We start from the raw sequence: 16,615 nt of genomic DNA, 5'->3' as shown, positions 1-16,615 counted from the left end.
TAAAATGGCGCAAAAATATCTCATATGAAAAAAGCAGACGCTTTCTTGGAGCTTTGATTTTAAGCAGCGCAGTTGGCTTAAGTACATCTGTAGGTACAGAAAGAGTGAGCCAGACGCAAATATAGTGTATCATCATCATCTGCCTGACTACGCCCATTGCAGGATAATAGCGTTTTTTATATCTCGCCAGTTAACATTGCCCTGAGCCAAGTGCAGCCACTCTATCCCCGTGATCATCTTAATCTCATCCGCCCACCTAACTTTTTGGCGCCCACAGCTACGCTTACCTTCTGTTGGTATGCAGTACCTTCCCTAAGGAGCATCGGTTATCTTGCCTTCATATTAGGCGCGCTGCCTAACCCATTTTCTTCGTGATTTCGACTAGGATGTCATAAAGCGCATTTGTTTCTTGACTCACTCAGCACTCTTTCCTACCTTCCCTTTCCCGGTTTTCTCGTTGCTTTTGTTTGCCCGAAATTCGGCGTGCAAGGGCATTTTGTGCAGTGCTCCTCGAGGTTTCCGGAGTGCGCTATTATTTCCCATGCACGCTTGTGCTTGCACTTTCCGAAATTGAGGGACATGCATGGTTGACCACCCTGTGCTTTATTGCATCTCAGGGCAGTTTGCCGAAAAACAATGTCATCGTTATTGAGCAGGGGATGGCGGTGTGTGAAGTAAATTCCTTGTTTTTTTTTCGTGTGGGTTCATCTTTTTTACCAATACTTACCCTGAAAGGTGCCTACTGCTCCACTCAGAAGTGTTGATTCTGCCCATCATTCTATCGAGTGTTAGATATTGTGAACCTAGGGCACAGCTGCTTCTCGTTCTTTGCCATGAATTTGCCATTCTTTTTGCTTTTGTCGCTTTCCTTCTTTTTATTCCTCACTGATAAAGTATTCGGCGTTTGGGCGAGGTCATTTCTTGCATCTGCAGGCTTGCATTTTTTCCCCTAGACTATCGAACTTGAATGACCAACTGCTTCCGACACTATATTGCAGAGCCTTTCTTTACAAACTCCCAATGCCTTGAATAAAACTTCTTGTTAATGCAATTTTTTTTATTTTGCATGCCAGTCACTGTACTCGTGAAAATCATTGTGTTTTCAATCTGGATTGCGAGAAACCAAAAACAGGAGTTGCCAGGAGACTCACAAAGGTTTTCTAAGCCTCCTAAGGCCATCCATGCAATGCCTCGTTAGCTTTCAAAGTGCACGCTTATTCTCCTTTTAGTTGCAGCTATTGTTATTCACTACAATTTGATTTATGAAATGGTCCTTTTCGTGGGTCTGACGACTAGTTTAGGAGCAACCATGTAAAAAATCGGTTTATGCAGTGCAGTCTTCGAAATTCCCAGTAATGGTAAATCTTGTTTCGAGGGCTGACATAGCGATCCTACTGGAAAAGGCTTATAACGTGATATAAGAACTGCTCTGAAAAAATTCAACAATGTGTCAGCGAACCACTGTCAGCGAACAATGCGACAGCGAAATAATTGCGAGAGGCCGTAGTCCAGCAGGGGATGTGATCTGGTTGATGATGGTGACTTCTCATGAATATATGGCTGTACATAAAAGACAAGAAAAGTTGCCAGTGGAAGCGTTAAAGCTTTGTTGCAAGTTTTATGAAGTAAAGAGATAAAGAAAGGTGTCTTCTCTTCGCGCCATTAGCAGCAATAGTCCACAGGACACATGTGAGTGACAACAAAGAGTCCTCTCTTCACTCCTTACTATGCCCAGCCGTTTTTCTCGTGTAATGTTTCTTCAGTGCTGTACTTGATCGCTATAACACGCAAGCTTACTTGCTGACACTACGAAAATGAGCAATGCCATTTCGCTACAAAAACGAGCAACGCCAAAAAATGTTCCCACAGCAAAATAAACTAGTTCGATGTCATGTATTTTTCGGCAAATTTCAATCTTGAATGTTCTTCGAATACCCGCAGTGGCATGCTTGTAGCCTTGACTGAGGTTTCGTGCATGCTTTAGTAGTCAGGAGATGCTAGCGGACGAATCGCTCGTGTTCATATTTACTCCTAATCAAGATTGCCGTGTACGCAACACTTACTGCAGGTTCCATAAAACTGGCCGTAATCGCTACATTGTTCATGGGCGCATAATATGTGTGAGAGATTACTTAGCTGCCGTAGTAAATAGTTTATTCCCAACCTCTGGAAACCGGGAAGTACCCTACTGCGTAAGAGATTAAAACCAGCGTTCTGAAGTCCCTATGTTGGCATCAGTGAAGGGGTATATTTTGCGTGAACTAAAACATTTTCATTGCGGTTCTGCATTTTACTTGGAAGAGCTTTTTACTCAGCTTTCATTGCTAAATACGTATTTGCTATTGCTTTCAAAATGCTGCATAATCGTTTAATAGACGGAAATGAAACGGTTTTGTAGAATGCTTTACTGCGATGCAGTAACGGTTATTGGAGCTAGCTTCTAAGGTCTGTACTCCAGGAGCGCGGATGATATCATTGTGAGGGGCAGGCCGCCACTCACTTCCATTCGCTGCAGCCACGAAATATAGGATGTGTCGGGCATAATTTAGCCGCTAAAGGCTACTACTTGTCTAGAAGCGTGGACCTCTCGGATGTGCGCGATGGTGCTGCTGCAGGCTGGTTGATTCATCCCTTTTAAAAACAAATCGTGGATCGAAAGTTTAATTCGTAACACGCTAGCCTGCCATTCCGTTGCCCACGACATCCTGCGTTCGAATCTTCAAAACCATGTTGGAGCGTTGAGGCGTGCTGCTAAATAACTTTTTTTAAAAAAAGCTTGTGTCGCCAGCACTTGGGAATGGTAAGAATTGTGGGGTTCGTGATGTTGAAGTCAAGGTATTCTTCAAAGAATGTTAACCTACTCTGCAATACGTTGGCTGAGATAGATGAAAGAACCTATATGCCGTCACTGAAAAAAAAGGCTTCGAGTTTGACTCACGACAAAATGCTGGCTATATAGCGTGGATGCTCACCTAGCAAAGGTGTTCTGATTTCTGTCACGGCAGCTCGGCTAGTGATGAGGTCAGCACCACACAGGGCGCGTGCCGTGACTTGGACGCAGTATAGTTGGTCCATGGTGCTCTGAAATTCCAGCCAAGTCACTGCAGTACGGTGACTGACACATCCGGTCAGGCTCTTCTTTGCATCGCATGACGTGAAGGTGTCGCACACCTCAACTGAATACCCTGCCAGGGTTCCGGAGACGTTCGCAGGAGCTTCCCACTGAAGTCGTGTCAGTGAGGATGAAATAACGGTCATGGTAATGCGCTTTGGTGGACCAATATCTGCAGTATGAAGGAGAGAACAAATCATTGCCCACTTGTAAACATGCCAAAAGAGGCACAAGTAATAAAAAAATAAATGCTTCTATTGCGATGTCAAGATCCAACATAGAAATTCACTTATAGAATTTCTCCACGGGCGCCCGACATCATGAAAACATGACGTGAAGGTGTCGCACTCCTCAACTGAATACCCTGCCAAGGTTCCGGAGACTTTCGCAGGAGCCTCCTACTGGAGTGGGGTCAGTGAGGATGAAGTACCGGCCATTGTAATGCGTTTTGGTGGACCAAGACCTGCCGTATTAAGCAGAGAATAAGTTGTTGCCTAGTTTACTCATGCCAAAAAAGCACAAGTCGCAAAAAATTAAATGTTTGTATTGCGAGTTGATGTCCATTTATGCAATTTCTTCACGGGCACCCGATATAAGAAAACACGGATTGTACTTTCACTGCTTTCGAAAATGAATAAGCCTTAGAATTTATGACGTCCGCTGATATTTGAATATTCTTAGGTAATCTAGGGCACCCATGTATCTGTGCCACATAAGAAAGACGCCAGGCTCGTATTCTGCCACCTGTGTACTCTTTGAAGAAGGATTCGGGCCAAATAGGCGTCTCGGTCGACTAACAAGAGAATACCAGTTTGTTTTCGCGAAGCATGCTTGAAACCATAGGCTTGAAACCACGACCAGTGTATTTAAGTTTAAATTATGTAGAGAACAAACATTTACCCGCAACGCTATCTTCAAATTCATATCCACTTAAAGCGACAGAGCTCTAGGGCGGAGTCGAATCAAAGGTGACAGATTTAGAATAGCAGGTCGAGAACACTTCAGGCGATTGAAATTTGGAGCAGCTCAGTGGCTCAGAAATTTTCAGGAAAACTTATGACAGACTTTATGCGACAAAAAACAAAAACTGCAACTCAGGAGAGAAAATAACCAGAAACGGAGACATCAAGACTTCTATTGTATTAAAGATGTCTATTATTCGTTCCCGACTGACAAGGCACAGTGCTGTGTAGAGTGGTACATTAATAGGTTTCCGGGTGTTGGTTTTAAGATCACGCCAGATGTACAGTGAGCAGCTTTTTAGAGTTAGGATTGTTGGTTAAAATTAGAATTCTTGGTGATTTTCCATCCTTTTTGTCGGTATCTCCAGCTCAGAATCAAAGGTTGTAGGCTACATTACCATTATGAAAGTTTATTCTCATCCGCGTGTTCTAACAAGTGAATTGCCATACAGGCCTGCATAGAAATCTTTTAGATCTTAACCTCATCCTTCTTTAAGAATTTCAGGAGCATTTTCCCTCGCTTTTATTTGTGACGAAGGTTTTACTTTAGGCGTTCAGTGTACGCCCTCTGTCCATTTGTCACACTGGTCGATGTACCCATGCAAATCTCGTTTCGTTGCCGCTCATTTTCCTTTCTTTCCTTTATTCGCCTTCCAGTGTGTAGGGTAGTCTGCTCGGCATCGCGTGGTTAACCTCGGTTCCTTTCCGTCCTTCTGCTTCTCTCTGTGCCTCACACGCGTCACCTTTCACGCTAATTGCCCTTGCTGGGCCTAACCTCCGCGACGTAAAAAACTGTGCTGCCGTATCACTGCACACTCTCAAAACTATTAAACTCACCTATTGCCAAAACATGCTTACGAAATGCTTTTTGAAAATTGTACATGCGTATAATGATCGGAAGACCTGAACAGCAGTAGATGAGACAGACTTATGCTGGTTAGTCCGGTCATATTAAGGTATCCGTAGAGGGAAGGTCTTTTAATTAATGCAAATCAGAAAATAAATATAATCTAGATGCGTTACTTGATGGAAAAAGAATTTTTTTGTACTGAACCGGCGAATGCCTCCATCATTGTCTCTAACTGGAAGGAACATGTCACGTTGTGCGAGGTAGGAAAAACTGAGAGCAACATATATTAGATGCACAGTTCAATATACGAAGGCATATCCGATTTGCGATGAAAGTGTCCTGTACCATATCCCGTTGTCATGCGGGACTCCGACATGTTTGTGCTGCAGATAACACAAACGGGGCCACATGCGCCTCTCCACGCATGCGTCGATGATCCTTCCTTCCTTCTTTCTCTCTTTTCTGCTCTGCGAATCGGCCTGTTTTCATCTCGTTGCTGCCGGCCTTTGGCCGGTAGAACGTAACATTGGCGACGAGGATTCTGTCAGCAAGGAAGCCAGCATATACGCCCAAGCACGACAGCGAAGCAGAAGGAGCCCCACCACCAGCCAAGGCACACAGGCTACCGGAATTTGAAGACGAAAAATATAAGTGACAGGCGTACCTAGTCAAGCTGGAAGCCTATTTCGAAGCGAATGATGTGAAGGACGATGCTAAGAACAAGAGCCTTGCTGGTAGCTGCGCTTGCAACAAGAACGGTAGAAATTTTTAACGGGAAGGTAGCACCGCGAAAGCCTAGCGCCCTGACCTACAAAGAAGTTGTGCAGGCCCTAAACAGCTACTACGATCCGGTACGGAATGAAATTTCTGAAAGCTTCAAGTTCTTCCATCGCTGCCAGCAAGAAGGAGAATCTGTACATGCATTAATAGTGGCAATACGGCAGTTGGCACACAACTACAATTTTGGAACTGCGCTGGACAGAATGATAAGGGACCGTAATGTGTGCGGCGTCCGGTCCAAGAATGTGCAGAAGCAGCTGCTAGCGACGAAAAATCTGACTCTTGAGGAAGCCGAGGCTCTTGTTCTTGCCGCAGAGAGCGCTCAGCGCGATTCGCAAGGTATTGTTACGGACCAAGAACAAGCGAGATTGCTAAAGCTCTGTGGTCAATACGAGTCGCGCGCGAAGTCGCAGGGCGTGCAACAATGCAAATGTTGCGGTAAGCATGGTCATCAGAGCAAGGCTTGTCGACTAATCAAGCGCAAATATTACAAGTGTGCACGGCCAGGGCATTTAGCTAAAATGTGTCCGGCAAATGAGGGAAGTAGAATGCTAGAATTAACGGCACAGACGACAGAAACCGATGAGAGTGATATCAGCGCGTCACAAATTTGGTCCTTCACCACTCCGTGCTGTCTCATACCCCCCATCAGGAAACCGTTTACGTCGAATGGCATCGAAATAATGGTGGACATCGATACCGGCTCCCCTGTTTGCGTCATTCCCAAGAGCATTTACAAATTGCACTCTCATCGATGGCCGCAGCTACAGAAGTCTGAAGTGCAGCTTTCATGCTATCTAGGAAAGTTGACGCTCCTCGGTGCATTGACAATGCCAGTTTCATAAGAAGGTACAACAGTGGAGTGCAGTCTGACTGTTTTAGACTGCAATGGCCCCAGTCTTTGCGGTACCTGCTGAAAAAATTAGCAGACGAACGCATTCAGGTGCTGAGCGTCTATTCGAAGGCTCCTGTGGGAAGACAAACCTTGCAGGACGTGCCGACGCTGCTCCAGCAACACTCCGACCTCTTCACTGAGGGTGTTGGTCTCATGAAAGGCTCGCCTGGCCGACTGCACATCAAGGCTGGAGCAAACCCAAAGTTCTTCAAGGCAAGGAAAGTTCCTTTTGCACTGCGTGATAAAGTGTCTAAGGAGCTTGACAGATTAGTCTCAGCAGGAATAATATCGCCAGATCTCATTCTGAATGGGCAACGCCCATCGTGCCAGTTTTGAAGAAGGACGGAACAGTGCGCATTTGTGGGGACTTCAAGGTTACACTAAACCCTGTGTGTGATGTTGAGCAGTACCCCTTGCCTGTCGTAGACGACATTTTTGCAAACCTGTGTGGAGGAAAAAAATTCACTGTTCTAGATCTTCGCGATGCTTACAATCAGGTCGAACTAGATGAAGACTCGCGGAAATTAGCGGTGATAAGCGCGCAAAAGGGGCTCTTTTGCTACAACAGGTTACCGTTTGGCATCGCATCAGCGCCAGCGATATTCCAACGGAAAATTGAATCGGTGTTGCAAGGACTAAAAGGGACTCAGGCTTATCTAGACGATGTCCTGATAGCCAAGAGCAGCGAGGCTGAAAACGTAAACCTGAAAGCGGTGCTACAGCGTTTCCGCGAGAACGGTATCAAACTTCGTTGCGAAAAGTGCAAGTTCGGTCAATAATCATTGACGTATCTTGTCCATCTTATCGATGCTGAAGGATTACACCCTATCGAGACGCACGTGGATGCAATCAGGCTAGCCCCTTTACCGCGAAATGTTGGCGAGTTGCGGTCCTTTTTGGGACTGGTTACATTTTACAAGTTTTTGCCAAATCTTTCCACTATGCTTGCACCCTTGTATAGCCGTCTTGAAAAAGGTGCAAAATGTGTTTGGCAAGAAAAAGAAGACTCCGCATTTCAGAAGGCCAAGCAAGCTTTGTGTTCAGCCCCAGTGCTAACGTACTTTAATCCGCAGCTGGAGTTGACGTTGGAATGCGATGCTTCGCCTTACGGTGTCGGAGCTGCCCCTTTCCACCGAGCAAATGGAGAAGACAGGCCAATTGGTTTCCGATCACGGACGCTTACCTCAGCTGAGAGAAAATACTCCCAGATTGAGGGAGAAGCTTTAGCCCTGGTGTTTGGCGTGACACGGTTCCGCGATTACCTGTTGGGAGGTGAGTTCACGCTTGTAACGGACCACCGCCCCTTGTTGGTTCTTCTCAGACAGGATCGTCAAACCTCTGTCATGGATGCCGCCCAGCCATGACAGCCAAAAGCGCTGGGCGCTTTTGCTCGGGGCATACAAGTACAAGCTCGTCTGCAAACCTGGCAAACAAATGCTAATTCCTGATGCTTTAAGCCGTTTGCCACAATCGCTGCAGGAGCCGCAAACGGAAACCAAAGATCTGTAGGAAATGGTGCTTATCATGGACCAATGGGACCAGCCAGCCGTTTCCCACCAAGAGATTCAAGCACTTGCAGCAGCTGACGGGTTTTTGCAAGCGATATGCAGGTACATGACAGAAGGATGGCCCTCCGTCGTGGAAGGTGACAACAGGGAAATGGTAGAATTCCGGAAAAGGCGGCATGAGTTGTCTGTGGAGAAGGGGCTGTTCTACTGGGACCATCGTGTCGTGATACCAAGTGCGGCGCGTGAGAAACTGTTGAAGATGCTACACGAGTCTTATCAGGGTGCGTCTACCATGAAGACAAAGGCGAGGGCTAGTTTTTGGTGGCCTGGTCTAGATCAAGACATTTGTAGAATGGTCTCAGAGTGTCGAAGCTGTGTGCAGGCGCAGTCCATGCCACCTGCACGGAACCCCGTCAGCTGGCCGATTTCGCGCGAGAGGTGGTCACGGCTGCATGCCGACTACGCGGGGCCTATTGGTAACAAGATGCTGTTGGTAATCATCGACGCTCGCAGCAATTGGATACAAGCCATTCCAGTATCTAGAGCAACCGCTACTTTCACTGCCGATTGCATGCGAACCTTGTTTAGCAGGTTTGGATTGCCCCGCACCATAGTTCCGGATAACGGTACCCCTTTACCGGGTCCGAGTTTACTCTATTTCTGCAGAAAAATGGAATCGAGCATATCCGTACCCCACCTTATCACCCTCAAAGCAATGGTCTCGCAGAACGGGCCGAGAGAACTATCAAGGAGGGTTTGAAGAGAATGCCTGGTGTGGAATTGGCAACTGCTCTGGCGAGAATTCTTTGTAACTACACGATTTCGCCACAGTCTTCAGGGTTTTCACCGTCCGAACTTCTTGGGTACCGTTTGCATACAAGACTACACATGTGTTTTCCTCCTAGGAGCCACGAAATGCCCAAGAATCCAGCGGCTGATTCCGCTAGTTGGTACTTCGTCCCGGGAGATGCCGTTTATGTGCGTAACTACGGAGTCGCAGAAAAGTGGACACCAGGAAAACTGAAATCTACGAGTGGTGCCCGTCTAGTCACTGTAGCAACTGAGGACGGAGTCTTTCGACGCCATGTCGACCAGATCAGAAAACGCTCATCAGACACAGACGGAAGCAGCGAAACGTCGAGTCCTGAAGAATTTCCTCCTACGACCTTAGGAACACCGAATTACGAGGCTCAAGACCTTCCCGAGGGACCTTTTCTTGAGCTACGTCGATCCACGAGAACCAGAAAGCCAGTGGAGCGCTACGGCTACTAGGAGAAAGGAATGGTGCAGATAACACAATCGGGGCCACATGCGCCTCTCCGCGCATGCGTCGATGGTCCTTCCTTCCTTCCTTCCTTCCTTCCTTCCTTCCTTCCTTCCTTCCTTCCTTCCTTCCTTCCTTCCTTCCTTCCTTCCTTCCTTCCTTCCTTCTTTCTCTCTTTTCTTTTCTGCTGTGCGAATCGGCCTGTTTTCATCACGTTGCTGCCGGCCTTTTCGCCGGTAGAACGTAACACTTTGTATAAGCGATTAATCGAGCATGTTCGTCACTGGAGGCACACACGCGAGGAGTACACGCCCAACAATCTTCGACAAAAACCTTCAGTTCTGTTAAATTGTCAGTAGTGTTATGAAAATATTGAAGGCGATGCTCCATCCTTCCTATACCTAGCAAAAGCTTTTTTAAAGTGTTTCCATTCCAGTTTTTGCACTCTTCACTGCTCGCATAGAGCAGTTAAGACTGACCTAGTAAACCTATACGGAATGCTTTTTAGGATAGCAAAAACGTTAATGGCAAAAAAGGTTATTTTGGTTGTTACAGCGAAATATGAAAAAAAAATTAAAATTGCGTTCGTATGCTCTGTTTCGTTCAAAAACATTTTTGTCCAGAATTTTTGGGTATGCGCTTGGCCACCACATTGACATTAGGTAATTTTACGTACTATGGAGCTAGTAGAGAGGTAGATCGCAGTGCTCTCCGAGCAACAGGCTACTGAACCTAACCACTGGTTGCCATTTGCTGTGATATTAGCCAAGTGGTCAGGTCTGGTCGCCAACCACGGAATGGCCGGGTCGCCTACCCCAGATGCTTGAATGCTGCGGGTATATCTGAGTAAGCACTGAGAGAGGACTGAATGTATGCGAAATGGGCAACGTAAAAAGCACAGCCCATAGCATACGGTCCTTTGCGCATTGATGACGTTCTTGAGAACACTGTGTTCTAGGATAGTACGCCTGCTGTCAGTTTATGTTTTTTTGTCTATCGTACTTTGCTTGGCAGCCTTTGGTTAACAATTGCTAATTAACAAGACCTGCAAGCCATGCCGCTTTTTAAACGAACAAAGCTGGGGCTTCCAGCCCAGTTTTAGACGCTACTATCTGCTGCTGTACCCGACTGCGTTTTAGCACAAAACGTTATGTTAGGTTATGCGGCGAGCATAAACCTAGCGAATGACCCTGACCAGCAGTTGGCTTCGTTGCATGTGTGGCAGTTGCTTAGCTATGTTAGAGTGCTGCGCTGTCAATGAAGGAACAAGTTGGCCTCGATAAATAATATAAAATCAAGTTTATACTCAGATAGGGCACCTAAAAACCCAGCAGAGTCTCCATTACTTTCGGCTTTGTTAGTCCTTGGAAAGAAACAATACACTCAGCAAGATATTAACTTTCATTGATTCGCCAGCAAGTGACAACAGGTACAGTACGTTGCAAAGTTTTATAAATAAAGAGCACGAACCATGGAAACTGGGAAGGTAACTTATTGGCTTGATTAAACATGTTGTGGCTGCTAGAGAACTTTAAAGAAAGGTAAATCATTGAGGAAAGTGCTCGCTTTTTGACCTTATATCTTAGCCACGTTTTCTCGCACTGCTCACATATAGAAATAATTCCGACGAAACGAAACGTTTGTCAAGCTCAGACACTTCAGGTGTTTCGTTGCTATAAACTAAAAGCACTTTTTAGACTTTCAAGAGCGAATACAATCGCCATTCTTCTTTAGAGTGCCTTTCCTGTGCGATATCTACATCCACAGTTGTCTTACTGAAGGATAAGTGCATAGATTTGATTCCATTCCAAGGTGTGTTGGTAGGACACCGACTACAAGGGCCGTATTCTGTAGCCATCCATCTCCGTTTCTCTTCATTCGGTCCTCTCCCATTGGCCGTTGCTTCCATTGTCATAGGGCGTTAGAGGAGGCGTAACCCTTGTTGCGACAGAAAGATGCCCATGCTACCATCTCTTCGCACAACGAGTCTAGAGCTCACGTCGTACGGGGCGACATCAGCCGATGCCTACGGGTGACTGAGCACGATGACACCTTTGCCATACCTTACGAACTTTAACGCCACAAACAAACTATTGAAAACAAACTGGGGGTTGTTTATATGACGAATTAGCGCTATGTGGCCCGTTTGACTTATCAGGTAAGATGTTTCGTGGTGACCGTACTGGCTGTGTATGCGATTACCCGCTTGCTTTCTTATCCCCTGTTGCTTTCGTGACATTCACGTCATGGCCGAATGAAATGTAAATAGAAACTGATTGCTGTAGATCACGGCCTCCATCATATTCCCACATGCGTCCATGCTTACTCAAAGAATGAAACGAAATATCAGCTCTTTCCTATAACAGAACACTATGACTAGAATCAAGTACAACCTAGGTTTTGTGTTGGTTCTTACAGCAGTTACACTTCTGTCAGTATCAGTATCTTTTCAGTTGGTTACCTGTCTTAATGCCGTCGTGAAATTTCCGCACTCGGTGCGGTAGGATATTATTTTTATACGCTCTCTGCAAGCATCAATCACCGTTACAAATAGCATGTGCGTACGAAGGCAGTGTACTTCAGCTGGCGGTGGAAACATTGCTTTTCAAAGCAACATGGGCTCATGGATACCTACTCAGTGAAAATTTGGGCGGACTATTGGTACCTCGAAAATTGTATTGCATGCTACATTCAACGGTAATATCTACTATATATTCATTAACGCTGAGCTTCTCTTACAAATAGAGTAGCCGAATACTGACTGCTATTTAGTCTGCCTTTCTAGTTACTGTATAAGACAGAGCTCGGTGCAGCTTACTAGAATGCAAATTTACCACATTCATATGAGGTGCGCCTAAGAACAAGAAACACGAGTAATCAAAAATAAATGATATTTGTTGGTTAGAGAAATGAAAGCGTTGTTACCTTGACTTGGGATAAAGATGTCGGTGAGGGTAGCTCCAGTTGATGTAAGCTCAGGTGGTCCTTGCCTGTAAGTGCGCACTGTGAAGCTTGCTGTAGTACATGCGTTGAATTGGCCGCATGTAACTGCAGTCCAGTCAGGTTGAAGGATGGTGCCTTTACTACAAGAACCAGCGCGATGCCCTACAACATCTCGGTCGCTGTAGCCATGTTCACCTATCGCCTCGATTTTGTAGTAGTCGAAGCGGCTCTCGGGCCGCTTCCAAGATACGGTGAAGGATCGGTCGCCAGCAGACACAAGGCTCAGGTTGGCCACGTCAGGCAGAGCTGCGGTTAAATTAGGATTCAATTTTGCAGGACGAAAATATACTTATCAAACAGCACACATTCATGAAACTGATTAGTGTAAAAAAAGGCACGCGTTGTGACTAGCACCCGTAACAATGTTCAGAAAAGTGAGGAAAACGTTCTAGTAATCTAAAATATCATCAGCTACGAAACTATTTCAGTAAAAGAAGCTTCCCTAATGGTAGAAAACCTTCACTCAGACAGCACAGCGAACGCAGTCCCCTGAAGAGAGGCCACAGATTATCACTCGGAAGGAATAACATTGCGGCACACAACCTTTTTTCTTGGATGTGTCTACCTGCTTAGAAATGGGAATAATAGCGTGGGATGAGATGAATAAGACATGGAAATAACGAAAAACACATAAACAGTCCATGACTTGCTTATGACGTTTCTTATAGACGACCGCAGCAGCGCGTCATTATGCGAAACAGGGAATGTTTCGTGGTTTGGTTAAAAATTACAATTTAGGAGAGCAAAACATTTCTTTTGGAAAATAAGTACGCCAGTAGCAAGTGATAACACTGACAAAGGTAATATTTGGAAGGGGAGAGTCTGGCAACGTAAACCCGCTGCCCGTAGCCTAATACAAGAATGCAGCTTGTTTGGAAAATATAAGAAGGCGGCGACCCCAAAATAAACACTAGGAAGCGACGTTTCAGGAAAGCGAAGGTAGTCATAGAAAGAGTTCTGTTAAGTAAGAGAGCCACAGAGAAAGCAGCAAAACAGAATTTGACTTCATTTGGATGACATATACAATTTGCAAACTTTTAAGAACGCAAACAAACAGTGTATCTGCTCAGTATTCGTCTTTACTTGCGAAACTCATCATCGTCAGCCTGACTACACCCACTAGAGGGCAAGAGCCTATCCCGTGTCTCTCCAATTAACCCTGTCCTCTGCAAGCTGTCGCCACCGCATCTTTGCAGACTTCATCTCACCCGGCAACCTAACTTTCTCCCGCGTCCTGCTATGCATGCCTTCTGCTGAAATCCACTCCGTTACCCTTAAGGAACAGCGCTTATCTTGCCTTCGCATTGCATGCCCTGGCCAAGCCGATTTCTTCCTTTTGATTTCGACTAGGATCTCATTAGTAAGGGTTTGTTCTCTTACCCACTCGGCCCGCTTCAGGTTTCTTCATGTTATACCTATCATTTTTCTTTCCATACATACCCAAAAGTTGTGGACAAAACCATTTTTGAGCGGGAAGCCTTTGACGAACCCTGTTTTTTTCATATAATGCAATATTTTACTATAACAAAAATATATCCGCAGATCACCCGACGGCTGTCCTAAAATTTTTTTTACTAATGTTTTTTTCTATCATCCAAAGCTTTTACATTTGCTTTTCTATGGAAGTCTCAGCTGTTCAATGCGATCGATGGAAACACTTTAAAAGCAAAATATCGCTACGCTTAAGGAGAGTGCAACATTACCTTCAATATTTGCTTGAGAGGATCTTACAATTTTCAGAATTTTTCTCCGAGAATGTTGGGCATGAGTCGCGGTGTTGTCCTTAAGTTGAACTGTTTTTTTAGCCTCTACGTTTCTGCCGCGTAGTTGAGTAGCGGAAAGTTACCGCTGTTTTATTCTAACCAGGGTAGAGAGACAAACACAAAAGAGGTGAAATGCTGATTGCTCCTATGAGATAGTTAAGGTATGAGCGGCTACAACCTTACGCAAATCGCAGCCTTAATTACCGAAACCTGAAGGCTAAACTAAAGACTTCCTCTTAAATAGATGAGAAGAGTCACCTCGTGGGAAGCAAAATAATAGTGCCATTTTAGGAGCGCTGAAACAAATCAGCCTGATATAGAATACAGGTTAATTAATGCTATTCTGGGAAGGAAACATCAACGGCATTGAAACATCTGGAGGGTGAGCAATGCCGGGATCCCAAGTTAGAGTAAATGGGTGGATATGATGGCAAGTAATACGTAAAGGGTGGCCAGAGCGAGATAGGTTGGAAAAGTATTTATAGGAAATTTCACATCTCTGAAAGCTGCATAGAAGAAAGTTGCATATTTTGAGAGCTGAAAAAGCCTGCGCAGGTGGCTGCACTGGAAAAAAGACCTGAGCAAATAATTTAACCATCTACTGCCGCAGATAATGCATCATAGGCAGGGACTACGCTATTCAGAAGAGCAAGGTTCCGGGCTAGTTGGTAATGCATTTGAAGGAAGAAACAGCGCGACGAAACACGGACACACGAAGAAAAGACACACACACGAGCGCTGTGTGTGTGTGTCTTTTCTTCGTGTGTCCGTGTTTCGTCGCGCTGTTTCTTCCTTCGACTACGATATGCCATGAACTGGAGTGTGTGCACGCGAAAGCTAGGCAGTATTCAGTGATGTTGAGTAGTTTTGTACTAATTTTCAGTTTTTTATTAAATGTTGCCAGGTGTCCGCCCAAAATGTAACCATGCTTTAAAGAAAGCGTTCTAGCCGGGTGAAACGAACCGAAGGGATTTCGAAGTCGCGTGGCCTAATCTTCAGTATTTTTTCTTTCGTTCTCCAGTGGTAATTATTAGTAAGCATTAGAATAGGTGAATTTTAAAGATTGCCTTGGGTAACAAAGTCTCAGTTCAACACTTTTGCAATATTGAAAAACACTTGGCTGAAACATTTGCACACAATTACCTCTACCGCATCTTTATTTACCGGCATTAAAGAAAGCTACCGTATGGCAACTGCTCGAGCAGACATCTCACCCAGTGCGCAAGCACAGCCCCATAGAAGAAAACGCTTCAGAAAAACAAACAAGTTTTGTTCTCTGAACGCGTCAGGAGGTAGCGAAGCAGCAGCGCAGTGATGCCAGTTTTTTTTTGTGTATTTTACAGTCTGTTTCAAGGCAGGTAAAAAAGGTACATATGCAAAACTTCCCTGAGTGCAAAAAACTTCTCTCGATCGTACTTCAAAGCGACGTAAAACTTGTGCAATCAGACTTTTTCTCTGGCAAATGAAAAATTAATAATTGCTTCTCTCTAAGAAATTTGCATTCTAGGGTGAAAAAATACTGCTAACATGCCCATGTGGCCCTCAACAGCAGTCAGTTGATTTCATCCTGCTAGGAAACTATATTTTTAAATACCTTCGGTACGCTTAGCTCTGGTAGCTGGTGCATGTGGTTTAGAGGCCTTAATGACCGTTCTACCCAGAGAATAATGACGCGCTTTAGCCATAGAAGATCCAGGCTTACCAAACAACGGGGTTCTGATCTCCGCTGTCATCGGCCTGCTCCAAAGGACGTCGCTCCCACATTGGGCGCTGGCCGTGGCCAAGACACAGTACGTGGTATCGACCACGCTTTTGAATTCCAGCCACGTCTCTGATGACTGGTGTTCGGTGCAGCCGGTGACAATTCCATCTGGGATGCATGCAGTGAACTTGTCGCACACTTTCAAGGTGTAAGATATGTTGCTTCCAGACACTTTTTGAGGTGGCTTCCACTCGAGACGGGTCAGCGAAGGCGATGTCCCGGCGATGTGGATGCTCTCTGGAGGATCAGGGCCTAGAGCGTCAGAGCAGAGGGAATAGTTGCGGCGATCACAAAATACATTTTAAAATGAGGATTTACTCCGAAAGTGGTTTTTGTTGTATGTGGCGAGAATATTTGCCTCGATGTTAAGTTTTACAATTAGTTGGAAGTGGAGATAAAAAAAAACACGAAATCTGAGAGCGATGAGAGGTGGGAGACGATCTAATCTGTATTTCTTACTGGCTTGCCACTTGCTTGGCTCTGAGATCAGGAAACATCTGCGAGCCGCTAAAACCCCTATGTTCCTTTCAAAATGAATCTGCTGCATACGTAAGAAATAAGACTGCATCATAGGCAGGTGACTAGCGTAACACGTTCTGGTACTTTTTCTGTTATAATTATTTGATTGCGATAGGAATACTTGTTTTTATACGGGTCGTATAGAAAATAATGTTTTGGTTGCACTTTATAGCTTTTCTTCTTGACGCGTAGAATTG

General features: G+C 45.2%; 1 protein-coding gene across 1 annotated transcript in view; it reads right to left on the bottom strand.

Annotated features, from left to right (window-relative positions):
- Window positions 1–16,615, bottom strand: part of LOC149328799 (uncharacterized) — a 62,713-nt gene that overhangs the window by 26,084 nt on the left and 20,014 nt on the right. Inside the window, exons 13-15 of the mRNA XM_089559096.1 lie at window positions 15,840–16,151; window positions 12,297–12,620; window positions 2,973–3,284 (exon numbers count right to left, since the gene is read on the bottom strand). Coding sequence (XP_089415222.1) covers window positions 2,973–3,284; window positions 12,297–12,620; window positions 15,840–16,151 — 948 coding nt within the window. The remainder of the gene's footprint in view (window positions 1–2,972; window positions 3,285–12,296; window positions 12,621–15,839; window positions 16,152–16,615) is intronic.

The sequence above is a fragment of the Amblyomma mixtum genome, chromosome 9, assembly GCF_055824585.1.
Source record: "Amblyomma mixtum isolate Tamu chromosome 9, ASM5582458v1, whole genome shotgun sequence".
In the NCBI taxonomy this organism is placed as follows: domain Eukaryota; kingdom Metazoa; phylum Arthropoda; class Arachnida; order Ixodida; family Ixodidae; genus Amblyomma; species Amblyomma mixtum.
Note: the sequence above shows the minus strand (reverse complement) of the source record. Positions and strands in the feature narration are given on the sequence as shown.